The following is a 15,857-nucleotide window of genomic DNA, read 5'->3' as shown; positions in this document are numbered from 1 at the left end:
GTGAGATAACTCTCTAAACCAGACCTGAGAAACCTTTGGCCCTCCAGAGGTAATAGGACTCCGCTTCAGCAGCCTGGGGCACGTATATATAAAATGTCAACTGGGAGGGAGATTCCCTGTGTCCACCCCTTTTTTTAAAAAAAAATAATACACCCCCAATGTATTGTTATCTGAGATGAATTTTAAATGCTGCCAGGCATTTTGTTAGCCAAAAGAAGAAGGGTGTAAATAATAAGCCAACTTTGATGGCTTTAAAAGAAGATTAGATAAATTGGTAGAGGGTACAGCTATGTTCTGCCTCCACTGCCAGAGGTAGTACGCCGTTGAATTCCACTTGCCTGGAATCGCAGGCGGGCAAAGCAGCTGTTGCCGTGAGGTCCTTCTTGGGGGCTTCTCTTGGGGTCTTCTGGTTGTCCACTGTGAGAAAAGGATACAGTGGTACCTCGGGTTACAGACGCTTCAGGTTACAGACTCCGCTAACCCAGAAATAGCACCTCAGGTTAAGAACTTTGCTTCAGGATGAGAACAGAAATTGCAGTGGCAGCGGGAGGCCCTATTAGCTAAAGTGGTACCTCAGGTTAAGAACAGTTTCAGCTTAAGAACGGACCTCCGGAACAAATTAAGTTCTTAACCTGAGGTACCACTGTACTGAAGTGGATGGGCCCTCTTTGGCCTGATCAAGCTCTTACGTTACGCTCTCATAGAATACTGCCAGTTAAATCTGGACTGGCAAACTGTCTGCGTTTATTCCCGCCTCTTTTCCCCTCCCTTTCTTTCTAGGCAGAGAGACCAGACACCATGCTGGGAGTTGTGTGTGGGGCTCTGCACGTGGCTGATGTGGGCTTTCGGAACAGCGTCTCCAATTTCCTGCACTCCTTAGAGAGGTGAGGCGAAGCCCTTTAGGAACTTTGAAAAGGAAACAAGCTTCCAGTTCACAGGGGAGGAGGGGGTTATGCTGGGTTGCGCTCGTGACTTGCTTGTGGGCTTCCCAGGAGAGGCATCTGGTTAGCTGCTGTGCAAAACGGGATGCTGGACTTTGCTGTGATGCCGAAGCATGGGTTTCCCATTTGGATGGGTGGTGTGTGTGTGTGTGTGTGTGCAAAGCAGGGACCCCCATCAGTAGGTGGAGCCAGAGCCAGTGATGGTCAGAGCGAACTAATTCCAGTGGTTCCCCCTCCCCCCGCTGCCAAGTATCCCAGGGATGAGAGTTAGTTATACAGTCGTTAATTTCCTTCCCCTCACAATACACTTTCAGGGGCCAAGTCTTACCTGCTCATACGCTGCTGAACACAGTGGATGTGGAACTTATTTATGAAGGAAAGAAATACGTGCTGAAGGTATGTGCCTCACAGGAGATTGTTCAGAGTGGGATCCTGTGGCTGCCAAGTGCAAAAGGTATATTTTGGTGACAATTCCATGTAAATGCGGAATAGGGGGTCATTCGTTTCTTGTGATTTGCATCCCGTGGACTCGAGAGTGGCTTACGGTAATTCTTCCTAAAACGGGAAACGAGAGCTCTTTACGCTGCTACATTTTATTGCACATCCCATTGAGGGGGAACAATACCTGTACAGGGACAGGAAACACTGGCTGTATCCACTGATAATTCTGTTCAGTGTAGACCCATGGCGTGGGGGGGGGGGGGAATGGACAAGAGTAACGAGGTCTATTAATTTAAATGGGTCTACTCTGAGTAGGACTAAGCTGGATGCTACCCCACTGTCTCTCCCCTCCCCACCCCCAAAAGCCTAAACCAGGTAACACAAAACCAAAGGTTTCACATGAGCTTTGGGAGTCCATCTCCATCCCTTGTTTCTCCTGCCCTTACAGGTGACTAGACAGTCTCCAAACTCCTATGTCGTCATCATGAACGGCTCCTGCGTGGAGGTGGATGTTCACCGGCTGAGCGATGGAGGGCTGCTCTTGTCCTACGATGGCAGCAGCTACACCACCTACATGAAAGAGGAAGTGGACAGGTAGCGTCCCGTCCCGTCCCCCCCATGAATATTTTAATGGTCACTGGTGATCAACTCTGGGTATACTCCTGTGTTGAAAGCAACAAGCCTCTGCCAAATATTCTGCATTCTTTACAAATTATGCATGCTTAGCAAATTGTAGGGCTTTAAAGGTCAGCACCAACACTCTGAATTGCACTCGTTTTAGAAATAAATATGTAATATCAAGCAGCAATGGGTGAAAGCATCTAGGACAAAGAGCTGGAAGTCAGCTTACTGGAAAAAACCTGTATGAAATCTGATGTAATTTAGCATTGGTTTGTTAAAAAATTGGTAAACTAATATTTGGCAAAAGAAGGAGGAAGAAGAATTGTGCTCGGAAACGTACTGGGAGTCAATGTAGGTGTTTTAGGATCAGTGTTATATAGTCCCAGTGGCTGCTCCCAGTTGCCAGCCTAGCTGCCACATTCTGGATAAGTTGTAGTTTCCGAGTCCCCTTCAAGGGTAGCCCCAAGTAGAGCACATTGCAGAAGTCCAAGTGTGAGATAACCAGGGCATGTACCACTCAGGTGAGACAGGGCGCAGGCAGGTAGGGTCTCAGCTGGTGTGCCAAATAGAGGTGGTAGAAAGCTGCCCTGCACCCAGAATTAACCTGCACCTCCATGGACAGCTGTGAGTCGAAAATGACTCCCGCAGATGTAAAGCTGGCCACTTGGTATAAGGCAGCTTCCTATGTTCCTGTTTAAATTAGCTTCTAGTTGAGAACCATGAGGACTAGAATCTTGTTTTATTTTTAGAGGAAGCACCGTAGGTCAGTGGCAGAGGGTTTGCCTTGTACATAGGAAGTCCCTGGTTCAGTCCCCCAGGCGGGTCTGTTCTCTGCCTGAAGTCAATGGAGAGCTACTGCTATTCAACATAGATAATACTGAGCTACATAGACCCAATGACCTGACTCGGCATAAGGCAGCTTCTTAGAGCTCAGTAATAGAGCTTCTGCCTTGCATTCAGAAGGTCCCAAGTTCAATCCCTGGTACCTCCAAGCAGGACTGGGAAGGACCACTGCCTAACTTTCAGTGTAGCAATACTGAGCTGAACGGACCAAAGGCCTGGGGTCACAATAAGGCAGATGTTGATGCTGTTTTCATTCTCTGCCTTTGTGCCTCATTGCTTAGGTACCGCATTACTATTGGCAACAAGACCTGCGTCTTTGAGAAGGAGAATGACCCGTCCATCCTGCGTTCCCCTTCAGCGGGGAAGCTCATCCAGTACGTGGTGGAAGACGGAGGGCATGTCTTTGCTGGCCAGTGCTATGCCGAAATCGAGGTAAATCCCCCCTCCCTTTTGGCCCTGCTGGGCTCTTCCTTCAAGGACCATCTGCGCTCCTCTGCTCAGGTCAAACTTTTGTTGCTTGCGGCTAAAAGCCTTTGCCAACAATTCAGACGGGGATCAAAAGCTATGCTAGGGATCATCTTGTGCAAATGGAAATGCTGAAAGTACAACACGGATGTAATAAGCCAGAATCAAGGATAAAACCATAAGCAATGAAACAAAAGGACAGAAAAGCAATAAAATATTGGATGGTGCAAATAGAAGCGGGAGGTAAACATTCCCCCGTGAGGAATGATTCCTTTTTGCAAAATGACTTGAGGAATGACGACTACCGGTCCTGTCGTTGGCAACCACTGTACATATTTGGAAATGCTTCGAGAAGCGTCTTCCTTCTCCAAGGTCTCCTTTGTTTCCATTCTTGGTGCATCCTCACTTTGCAGACTTCACCAGATACACTCAGTATAAGCAACAGAAACCCAGAAGCCTGTATATCATGGCTTGATAATGATGTGCCTTTGATTAGGGTTCAAGTAATAGGCAAACTGGGAGATGTGAAAATGAACTGGTTCCAGCGATTGCAAATGCAAACTTTCGCTAAATTTCTCCTTAGCACTTTCTATGGAAGTTTCTGTCTAAGCATTTATGAAATAATTAAATATGGATTTTTGGAACTAGCTTTTTGGTAGTTGACTGTATGGGTGGTGGGGAGGGAGAGAAAGAAAAGCAAAATACCGTGGAAATCTGAATGCATTGCTTTGTCTTGCCTCGCCTCTCAGGTGATGAAGATGGTGATGACTCTGACTGCCGTGGAGTCAGGCTGCATCCACTATGTGAAGCGGGCCGGTGCAGCGCTCGATCCCGGCTGCATCATTGCCAAACTGCAGCTTGATGACCCGAGCCGAGTTCAGCAGGTGAGGGGTTGGGGGGCAGAGGCAGCTTTTGGAGGGCAGCTGAGAGTCAGTTCCTGAGAGCTGGTGCCGAAGGGCTGAGCCGATGTTGCCTGGGACAAATTCCAGCTGAAACGGGAAGTGTTTTAGTGCCCAGCAGGTCAGCCTGAGTAGGTGGAAACAGTTGGTGTAGCAGTTCAGTCCTAGCAATGAATTTTTATGGCTGTATCATGAAGCCGCATGCCTATCTTGGATTAAGGAATGGCTAGTATTAAAAAACACTGTCATATTAGATCTAGAGGGCTTTGACAATCATTTTGGTTGGCATGCTTAGTTATGTTATGACAAGGAAAAGGCCACAGAGACTTTACAAACCATGTAATAAGTTCTGGTTAAAAAACAAGGGTATCCTGGAACAAAAGACACCTTGGTGGCTATCGCCGATGGAAGCCATGACAGTAAAAAAGGTTAACATGATGAATCATTGGGTTACATATACATAAATTATCTGTGAAGAAGGTAACCAATTAGAACTCAAGAACTTTGAATAAATAAAAAGTAGAGTGACCAATTGCTTACAGTACTACCAAATCCATGACCTATTCAAACAAGATAAAAAAGGGCTTTAATAAAGAACTGTCAAGGTTTGAAAGAGACTTGATATATAATGAAGATAAAACACTGTCTAAAATGTATAAAATTTTATTAGAATGGTCAGCGAAGGATGAGGAGGTAAAATCTGCCATGGTAAAGTGGGCAAGAGATTCAGGCCATAACAGACAACTCTCAGATTGGCAAAAACTGTGGAGGGAAGATCTTAAGTTTACAGCTTGTTATTCTGTTAAGGAAAACTACGGGAAGGTCTTCTATTGCTGCTATATAACACCAAGGAAATTAGCGATGATGTACAAAAATAATTCAGATTGATGCTGGAAATGTAAGGAGGCGGTGGGATTGATGTATCATATCTGGTGGACTTGTAAAAGAATGAAGGAATTTTGGGACTCAATTTATAACGAGTTGAAAAAGATGTTTAAAGTCTCATTCCCAAAAAAACCTGAGGCGTTTCTTTTAGGGAGATCCCAAGAGATCTAAAGAAATTATTTATGTACGCCACCGTGGCAGCGAGGGTTTTGATTGCACAGAATTGGAAAAGCGAAATGATACCATCAATAAAAGATTGGCAGATCAAACTGATTGAATATGCTGAGATGGATAAACTGACGGGACAGATAAGGGATCAAGCGAAACAAAAAATTTAGCAAAGAGTGGAATACATTTAAACAATACCTGAAAGACCACTGGGGAGAATTAATTTTTTTGACTGGTTTAGATTAACTCTTGTAATGAGAAACATCAAAAAGTAGCAGATAAGCTGGTTACCAACAATCTGGATTCACAATGATAGGCATCCGGCCAAGAACTTTAAAAGAACCAAGTAAGAAGGGGAGGGAAGTCAGAAGTAATTAGAACATCAGTAAGTCAAATGACAAAGAATATATTTTTGTTTTTTCTTTATTATGATTTGGAGACATTTGTTTACCAACAAGAAATTGAAACTTCGTATTGTGATCTTACATTAAGTAAGCATTTCTGTTGTAAAAAACCAATAAAGATGAATGGGGGGGGGGAAGAATCTTTACAGCTATTCCATCCCACACCGCAGCCATGGTTTCCCCCTTGTGATAATTGTGTCTTCGTTGGTCTCCCAAGGCTGAGTTCCACACGGGGGCCTTGCCACAGATCCAGAGCACAGCGCTCCGGGGAGAGAAACTCCACCGCGTCTTCCACTATGTCCTTGACAACCTCGTGAATGTCATGAATGGATACTGCCTTCCAGAGCCCTTCTTTGGCTGCAAGGTACCACTGGCACCCCCCTCTCCCCCCCCGTTGTGTGCAATGGGGGCTTCAAAACTTTGTGATACAAATGCCTGTGTTCTTAACTGTCTCTCTACATTTAAATCCTCCCGTTGGAATAAGTGTTTGCATATTGTGATTTGCATATTATTTGCTATTTGCAAAACTCTTGCGGCGTTTGAGTTTTTCGAGGGGCAGTGGGATAAGAGTTTTGGGGAGGGGGTGCAGAAAATAATCTCTGAGAAGTTGCCTGCCTTTAAATTTCTGCTTAGCTGTAAATGAATGTAAAAATCTAATACACATCTATTTTATTTGAAACACAGTATGGTTTTCGGAACTCTTAGCTTTCGAAGCCATGACGATTAAACAGGGTTTGAAACAGGCTCAGTGTATTTATTTTTTAATTATAAAATATAATGCATGCAACCTGTAAATCACACATAATATGTTCAGATGCTCGAAATAAATTATTACATGTGTCTCAAGGAATCGCTTACAATGTTGAGAATTGTCTCCGAGAATTCTCAAGCCATTTATTTTCATTGATACATAAATAATTATACATATCTAATATGTATTTATGGTCGGCATCCATATATCTTGGGAGACAATGGAAGAGTGCGCTTTCAGGGGTAAAGTCAAAGAGCTGGAGAGTTACAGCGTCTGCTGTGGCTGTAGCTGTAGAGACCGATACAGGAGAGACCTGTTTTATTGCAGTGAGGACAGATGAAGGCATCCGGTTGTGCTGCTATACAGATGCACCATGGCGTTTCTCCATTTATTTATTTTATTAGAAAAACAGTTCCTACTTTGGGAAGCAAAACAAACAGGTTTTGAAACGGATTTTTATTTGTAATATGTTTTACAACCAGCTGGGCGGGGTATAAAAAAGATGATGATGATGATTTATTTAAACTACAAAACACAGTGCATACAATCTGTAAACCACACATAATACACTGACCTGCTGAACATAAATTTCTACATATATTTATAATCAAAATCTCTAGGCAGCTTCCAATGTTCCTCTTCTCCCCCCCCCTCCTTTTAAAAGCCAGAAGAAATATCCTTCATCTTCCTTCCTCCTTTTCTTTTTTTGAATCCAGCTGAAAGACTGGGTCGAGCGGTTGATGAAGACCCTCCGAGATCCCTCCTTGCCTCTCCTGGAACTTCAGGACATCATGACGAGTGTTTCCGGGAGGATCCCTCCCAACGTGGAGAAATCCATCAAAAAGGAAATGGCCCAGTATGCCAGCAACATCACTTCCGTCCTCTGCCAGTTTCCCAGCCAGCAAGTAAGCGGGGAAAGTACTTTGCCATGCGGAAGAACGAGCAGGAGGGGCATTTGTTTTGGGATGCTGGGTGGAATGGGACTTGCCAAGAGAGGATCAGGACAATGTCCAAAAGGGTGTATGCACATTTTTTAGATTATAATTACTGTATATCTTTTCTTTCTTCTGTTGTGGAACTCAAGGCCCTATATCTGGGTGGTGTCCCATCCAGGCACTGATCAGGCCGAGACCTGCTTAACTTGAGCCTCGTGCTTTTGGACTCAAGGGCGGGGAATGTTTCTCAGCCCAAGGGATGTGTTCCCTTCCAAGGGGGCGCTTGCCAGTGCTGGGCGGAGCCAGACTGAAAAGTGGCCAGGGGCACTCATGCAAATTTTACTGTATGTACAGCAGGCTAGTTTAACACACATTCACATGCCTCTCTGTCTCCTCCACCCATGCAAGGAAGAGGCATTGTCAGAGTTCATTCCAGCCAAGCAAAACCCCTGGAGGAGGTGCAGAGTAGGGCCCCTGAGAGGTGCAGCCTTGGGAGAGATCCAAAGGCCATTTAACGAGGCCCGGGACCCCGCATTTGAATCATGGTTCCCCATCCCTGGTTTCACGCTTCTCTCCTTCCCTCCCCCAGATCGCCAACATCCTGGACAGTCACGCGGCCACCTTGAACCGCAAATCGGAGCGAGAGGTCTTCTTCATGAACACCCAGAGTATCGTGCAGCTGGTGCAGAGGTGAGCCTGGCGTCAGAAGTGTCAGGGTGAGGGCAGAGATGTGCCCATTGGCATAACTGGGAGGGCTATCTGTTTGCTTCCTCCTGCTCCCGGATAGGAACCCTGATAGCAAGTACACCTAGGGGGCCAACTGCAAAGGCGACAAGGAGTCATGGCATCTAATGCAGCGTCCTTCTTGTTCTGAAAACTCCCACAGATGAGAGCAGCCAGCATGCAAGGGCTCTCAGAGCTCCAAAACCTTGCCTTTGCTTCAGGGAAGTCTTGCTGAGCCCCTGGCTCCTAATATAGTAGGAGTCTTCATTGGGGTTACTGGGCAGATTTGCTCTCTCCCTCCCTCAATACCTGTTCCTGTAAGAAATTTACTTGCTTGGTTCACCACTTGGTTGTAACCGGAGGCCCCCTAAACTATGACTTAGCAGGAACATGCAGACTTTGGGGGAGGAGATTGTGGCTGTTTTGTTCCTCCCCGGTCCTTGGTTCCCCCACCCCTACATTAATACCCCACCCCTCCCCGATCACTGGTCATTCTGCTGCTATACTTAGCTAAACTATGGTTTGGCTTCAGCATGTTACCTGAACTAGGGCTTGTGGTTTTGCTCCTTCCAGAATAACCACAAGATGTAGCTAAGGTTTTTCATCTGGTTTATGACTTTTGGTTCACCTAGGAGAGTTAAACCCTGGGATCGGGCAACATGCTAACTTAAGCCAAACCATGGTTTACTGCAGCATCAAAATGGCCAGCGAGGTGCAAAGTGGCTGTGATCTCCACTGAGATCTCCCCTCTGGGAGCCTGCACACTTTTCCATTTGCACAAAACCGTGTTTTGGCTTATTGTGACACATAAAGCAAGCTGCTGTATGATGGGAGTCCCACCCCCCTTTTTAATCCTAGAAAATGAAGACCGGGTGGAGATTTCATTTGCTAGGGTCCATTCCATCTCGACTCTGTTACACCATGCTCTGCTACAAGATCGAGGGATTCAGTGATGGATAATGGACCCAGCTCTTGGATTCTTGGAGCGCCCAGTCTACTTGAGTTTTGTCGCTGGAGAGCTTGACAAAGTCCAGAATCATATGATCATGAGGGCTAGCTGCTTCACTTGGGGTTTTTCATTATAGGTACCGGAGTGGCAACCGAGGGCACATGAAGACTGTAGTCATGGACTTGCTACGACAATACCTGAAGGTGGAAACTCAGTTTCAGCATGGTAAGTCTCGCACAGCTTCAAGATGCAAAGTTTGGGTTGTGGGTGGAGGGGACTTGATGGAGGGTGGAGACGGCCAAAGTGTGAGGCAAAAGCACAGCGTGGCTGTATGCTTTCTTTAATCTTTTATTTTGCAGCTTGGATAGAAGTGTTGCAAGAAGAAGTCTGGCCACCAGGTGGCAACTTATGCTAAATACAAGTTAACCCCATGCACGGTTTAGGCAAGAGCTAGGCTCCATCCGCACCATAATTTCAAGTACTGTTCTACCACTTTAAACAGTCGCAGCTTCCCCCAGAGAATCCTGGGAACTGTACTTAGCTAAGGGTGCAGTTAGGAGCTGCAGAGTTGCCTGGGAAGAGGGACTGGTTATAAACCATTCTGGAAAAGAGACCTGAGTGGAGGAGCACCCACAGCGCTTGATAAAAAATCCGCGTGTGTTTGTGAACCTAAAATGGTTTGCGACTCCTGGACTCTGATGGCTTTTAAAAAGGAGCAGGCAAATTCATGGAGGCACTCTGACTCTAAATACCAGTTGCTGGGCCTTGCAAGTGGGGAGAGTCGCTATTGCCGCACTCAGGTCCTGCTTGTGGGCTTCCCATGGGTGTGTGTGTGTGTGCATCTGGCTGGCTGCTGTGAGAGCAGGATGCTGGAGGGGCTTCTGGCCTGGTCAGCTACAGGACTCTTCTGATGTCCTTCCGCGGCCCACGGCCACCAGGTGGCAGTAGCAGACTGCACAGCTCTCAGTTCTGGATATGTAGAGGGGAAACCCTCCCGCTGTCGCCTTTTTGCAAGCCTTGCTATCCTCTTCTTGAGAATTGGGAGATTAATTTCCACTCCAGATCGGTGCAGCAGATGACCTTGTAATGGAAAATCCAGCGTTCTGGCTTTTCTCTTAAGGAGCAGTGAATGGGGTAGGTGGCGGGCTAAGGAGGGAGATAGGTGGCGTTCCAAGTGCCTTCCCCTCGAGGCTCACTTTGCACAAGTATTTGTGTGCAAAGCAGGCTCTGTTTGTTGCAGAGGCTTCTTGGCTTGGCCGTCTTCTGTATGAGCCGAGGGTGCACCTTGGAAGGGCCATAGCTCAGTGGTAGGACATTTGCTTTCAGGCTCAGGCTCCTGCCTCTCTAGGTAGGGTTGGGAAAGATTCGTGTTTGCATCTTGAATGAGTTGTAAGGGACCCCCAAAGGTCATCTATCCCAGCCCCCTGCAACGCAGGAATCTTGGCTACAGCATTCATGACAGATGACCATCCAAACTCTGCTTAGAAACCTCCAGCGAAGGAGAGAGTCCACCACATTTCGAGGGAGTCCGTTCCATTGTCAACCCAGGGAGCTGCTGCCAGCCAGTGTAAACAATGCTGAACAAGGTGGACCAGTACTCTGGCTTGCTATAAGGCGCACGGCTAGCTACCTGACAGATTAGGGGTCCAGTCTCCGGACACAGAGAGGGTCTTCTCCACAGCAGCAACCCAGTTATGGAATTCTTGGTGCTGACTTTGCTGACATTTGAGTTCCACTTACCTGTTGGGCTCAGGCAATTTCAGGTTGCTAGCTTTGGGCTTGCATCACCTGAACCCCACAGGTGAGCGGAGCTGGAATGTCCTTCTCTGTTCTTGGAAGGAACATAGGAGGCCTCCCGTTGGTCCATCTGACCCACTCTTGTCTACACAGACCGGCAGCAGCTTTCCAGGATTTGAGGCAGGGTGGGAGCTGAGGGAAGCTGTTTTGTTATTGCCATTGTCGCTATTCATTATTACAACTGGGAGACAGAAGTAAACCTTGTGGATCCACTGCAAAAGCAGCCAGAGATCTACTGATAGATCTACATCTACCTTTGACAGTATAGGAGTGCCCTCAGACCTGGAGAGCCACTGGTGGTCTGTGTGGACAATACTGTAATGGACAAATTCTCTGATCTTCTGTAAGGCAAGATCTCTATTAAGGCGCCTCTGATTAAGGATCCTCAGTATATACATAACACCTTGCATTCTGGCTGCAGGTCACTATGATAAGTGTGTCTTCGCTCTTCGAGAAGAGAACAAAACGGACATGAACACTGTCCTCAACTACATCTTCTCCCACGCCCAAGTCACCAAGAAGAATCTTCTCGTGACAATGCTTATCGTAAGTCAATGAGGTTTTGTTCTTTGGACTTTTTCTAGCCCCATTCATTGCTCAGAGGTTTGTTTGCTTGTCTGGAGCCTTTTTAAAACACACACACACACTCTCACACACATATACCGGTACATCTGTGGCCAGCAACTGGGCACAGACGTCCTTGAGTTACTCTGACTAGTGTGCAAACTTCTGTAAGTCAGATTTTGGTTTGGAGGGTTTTTTGTTTGTTTGTTTTTGGAATGCAATCAATATTTACTTATTGCATCCATAGGCTATAGCATGCCCAAAACACTGACATAAAAGCATAAGCAATTAAGGGTCCCGATTCTCACTTAGCATACAAAGCATAACTGAACCACATTGTCTGAAGGCTTCTTGTGATTTAGTTTATTCAGATTAAACAGTTGCTTTTGCCATCCGCTGACACATTATTCAAAATACCTGCCCTGGTTTTCTTTGCTGGTGCTGCAAATAATGTATCTAAATGGATATGTGTGTGTGTATGCAATTGTACATGCATGAGTATATATGAAAGAGAGAGGAAGAGAGATTAATCCATTCGGGTGAATGGGGAACCACCTGCCTGTCATCTTACTTACAACCAATTATGGAGTGGCTCTGTCTATCATTGGCTCTGACTCCACCAACATCAGGTCTCCCTGTATTCTGCCCCACCAGTCCTAGTGGGCACCAGCCGCTGCTTCCACTTACCCCAAAACAATGATGCCGCTGAATCCATTTTCCTCAAACGGGTGCCTCCCAGATGTTGTTGGATTGCCAGGTCCCGGCAGCCATCACGGCCAGTGTTTAGGGAAGGGAGGGAGTTGCAGTCTAGCAACATCTGGAGGTCTGTGTCATGTACTGACCACCCAGGGCATTGGGACAAATGATAAGATAGCATTAAACCAAAGAAAGGAAGAAAAGTTTGCGCCTCTGCAGCCTCTCTTCTCCCTAACAGACACAGCAGTCGGCTCGGATACCAAATGTAACACATTGTCCCGAAGTGCAAATTGGCATCCGCAGGACTCGATGCACTGCTGGAAAGCTTGAAGGAACATGGGAAGCTGCTGTATACTGAGTCAGACCATTCTGCCATATAAGCTAGTCCTGTCCACACTGACTGGCAGTGGCTGTCCAGGGTTTCAGATGGAAGTCCTTCCCAGGACTACCTGAAGATGCCAAGGATTGAACCTGGAGCCTTCTGCATGCCCAGCAGATGCTCTGCCCTCTAGCTGTGGCGCCTCTCTAATTACTGTATTTTTTGTTCTATAAGACTCACTTTTTCCCTCCTAAAAAATAAGGGGAAATGTGTGTGCGTCTTATGGAGCGAATGCAGGCTGTGCAGCTATCCCAGAAGCCAGAACAGCAAGAGGGATCGCTGCTTTCACTGCGCAGCGATCCCTCTTGCTGTTCTGGCTTCTGGGATTCAGAATATTTTTGTTCTTGTTTTCCTCCTCCAAAAACTAGGTGCGTCTTACGGTCTGGTGCGCCTTATAGAGCGAAAAATACGGTACATCATATATTTTCTGGGTTGTATCCTAGGCAGAGGGAAGTCTATAGACATCAGCAACATAGGCCCATTAATTTCAGCAGGTCTACTCTGAGTAGGACTTAACTGGCAAGAACCCTCAAAGCGGGTGTGGGAAACCTTTGGGCCTTCCGGAGGCTGCTGAACTACAACTCCCAACACCCACAGCAAGCATGGCCCAAGGGGAGTTTCTCTTCACCAGCCTCTGGAGGGCCGAAGGTTCTGCGTTTGGATTTACCGTATTTTTTGCTCTATAACACGCACCACACCATAACACGCACATAGTTTTTAGAGGAGGAAAGCAAGAAAAACAATATTCTAAACGAAACAGTGGATGTATGATTTTTGTGGTTCATGCTGTGGCCACAGACATGTGATCTGACAGTGAGTTTGGAGTAGCCCAATGCAAAAATCCTGAGGATCCATGTGGATCCATGCGGATCCATGCTTTGTAACCACGTTTTTGCACCACTGCTGTCCCAGGCAACAGTGGGCGCGTGATTTTTTTGGTGCAAGATGTAGCCATGGCCATGCTATGTGATCTGATGGTGAATTTGGGGTGACCCAGTGCAAAAATCCTGAGGATCCATGTGGATCTGTGCTTTGTAACCACGTTTTAAGTGGGGAGGGAAGGAAAAGCACTCAAGGGACAAGGAGCACGCGTGGGGTGTGTGGAGAAGGATGCTGCTAATAATACTATTTAGCAAGCTGAGTGGGGAGGAGAGAGGGACAGAGAGCCTGCTTGCTTTAAAGGAACCAACACGACAGGAGCCGCGAGTGTAAGCGGCTCCTCTCCTCTCCCGCTTTGCTCCTTTAAAGCAAGCAGGCTCTCTGTCCCTCTCTCCTCCCCACTCAGCGGCTCTTCTCCCGCTTTGCTGTTTCAAAGCGAGCCATGGAGGAGGGAAGGAAGGGGAACCATGGATCCTCTGCTCACAACTGCAGCAGATCCCCCCCGCCACCCGTAGGCATTCACTCCATAGCACGCACAGACATTTCCCCTTACTTTCTAGGAGGAAAAAAGTGAGTGTTATGGTGCAAAAAATACGGTATTTGCTATAAGATGAGGTGCTAACATCCCACCCACCTTTAAAAAATAGATCTGAAACATGGGCATTGTACCCCAGTTTTTCAGTTCCTGAAAAAGGGGAGCGGAGGGAGGGAGGGAGAGGGAAAAGCCCTTTCGACTCATTTTAAAAATAACACTTCAGTGAAGAAAATGCCTTTTTATGGGTCACGTGGGAGAGTTAACACCAGGATTGATGGCATCAATCATAGTCTGTGTCATGCTTTCGAAGATGCTAATTAATGGAGTTCTCCTTCCCAACCCCCTCATCTCCCCTTGCTCACCCACCCACCTTTTTTTTTTTGCTAAAGACTTTGTGGATTCTTGTCACTAAAAAAAATCGATTGCCAAATCTCAATTTTTAAAAACCAAAGCCCTTCCCTCCCTCTCTCTTTAATAAGAACAGCTGACAAGTAACATGGCTGCCCAGACAGTCCCCGGGTTCTTTAAATACTAATTTATAAGATATACCTTGCTTTAAAAAAACAAAACAAAAAACCCCTCTCCCCCCTCCTCCCCCCTTCCTTTCTCTCTCTCTTTTTTTGCGGTGTGATTGTAAGTAACGCTTGCCTTAAGAATCTCATTATTTGAACACGGAGCCATATTTCCTCTGAGAATTCTGGAGTAGCTTTGAGCCGGGGCTGTTCATTTCTCAAGTAATCATGCCGGCATGATGGAGAGAGAAAATGGCAGCTGTTCGCAGCTCAGGCCTTCAATTTTCTTCAGAGTCCAGTCACTCAAGTGTGTAATTACATGGGGGTGCCGGGGAGGCGTTAGGCCTTGTCAAAGAACCCGTTTGAGGCTTTTTCGCTCGCCGCCTTTGCCAATCAGGGCAGTCCGGAGCCAATGAGATTGCCGCCGCGTTGCTTTGTTTTCTTGTTGTCGTTCGCTTGGCAATTTCTTCTTCCGAGGAGGAAGGGGCTTTAAACTTCTCTCCCTGGTCCCAAACACCCTTCCTTCCTTCCTTCCTTCCTTCCTTCCTTCCTTCCTTCCTTCCTTCCTTCCTTCCTTCCGTTTTTGCCTGGATCACCTGTGTGAGTTGAGGAATTTTTAAAAACGGGAAGGGACTTATTGTCTCCCTCCCTGATTGCGAAACAGGCCCTATAACAAGAGCCCCACTCTGGACCAGAACAAGGTCCCGTCTCCCCACCCCACCCCCAAATCCAGTGTTGCTGCTTCTCTTTCCTACAGTTGCCAGCCCAGGTGCCTTTCTGGGAAGCCTGCAAATAGGCCCACGTCGTGGTGGCCTGCGGCATATCCTAGGCAGAGGTAAAAACAGAAGCCCTCAAAAAATTAAAATACAATTTATTTATTTTTTAAAAGGTGCAATGTCAAGTGTTCCTGCTGAGAGTGTAAGCCATGCCCATTTCCAGGGTGCTCCATTCCACACACCCTTCCCTGCCCTCTTTCAGGACACTCCATTCCATTGCCAGCCACAATTCTGGGGGTGCTGAGCATACTCAGTCCTCATTTTGCGGATGTTCTCCCCCCACATCCTCTGCAGATCTTTGAGTTCCCCTGATCCTCCTGTCTTAGGTGTGTGACGGTGGCTGTTTTGCCTACATCAAGGCAAGGAGCTGCAGAGTGGGCCAGGCTGGGCAGGGAACAGAGCTCAGTTCCAAGACTATAATGCCCTTGCAAAGTCTCCCCAGTGTACGGATTTTACATTGGAACATAGCAACATAGGAAGCTGCCTTACGCCATTGGTCTATCCAGTTCAATATTGCCTACACTGACAGGCAGCAGCTCTCCAGGTTTCAGCCCTACCTGGAGGCCTCCTCTGCTTCTGTATTATTTTGATCTGAAAAAAGGGCTAAATGTTTTATTCATTTGTTTAATGTCTTTTCTTTCGAGCCACCTTTATGTTACAAAAACCACCCCCACAACTCCAAGGCAGCAGCGCT

At 46.8% G+C, this 15,857-nt stretch overlaps 1 protein-coding gene across 10 annotated transcripts in view; it reads left to right on the top strand.

Moving 5' to 3' along the window:
- Positions 1-15,857, top strand: part of ACACA (acetyl-CoA carboxylase alpha) — a 198,692-nt gene that overhangs the window by 50,691 nt on the left and 132,144 nt on the right. For all 10 annotated transcript variants that reach the window (XM_083587362.1, XM_083587369.1, XM_083587367.1 and 7 more), the window contains 10 exons: positions 781-884; positions 1,256-1,337; positions 1,831-1,976; positions 3,128-3,278; positions 4,061-4,195; positions 5,885-6,031; positions 7,135-7,323; positions 7,943-8,043; positions 9,162-9,250; positions 11,244-11,368. In XM_083587362.1, the coding sequence (XP_083443488.1) occupies positions 781-884; positions 1,256-1,337; positions 1,831-1,976; positions 3,128-3,278; positions 4,061-4,195; positions 5,885-6,031; positions 7,135-7,323; positions 7,943-8,043; positions 9,162-9,250; positions 11,244-11,368 (1,269 nt within the window). The remainder of the gene's footprint in view (positions 1-780; positions 885-1,255; positions 1,338-1,830; positions 1,977-3,127; positions 3,279-4,060; positions 4,196-5,884; positions 6,032-7,134; positions 7,324-7,942; positions 8,044-9,161; positions 9,251-11,243; positions 11,369-15,857) is intronic.

The sequence above is a fragment of the Podarcis filfolensis genome (genome assembly GCF_964270895.1).
Source record: "Podarcis filfolensis genome assembly, chromosome: 15".
Classification (NCBI taxonomy): Eukaryota; Metazoa; Chordata; class Lepidosauria; order Squamata; family Lacertidae; genus Podarcis; species Podarcis filfolensis.
Note: the sequence above shows the minus strand (reverse complement) of the source record. Positions and strands in the feature narration are given on the sequence as shown.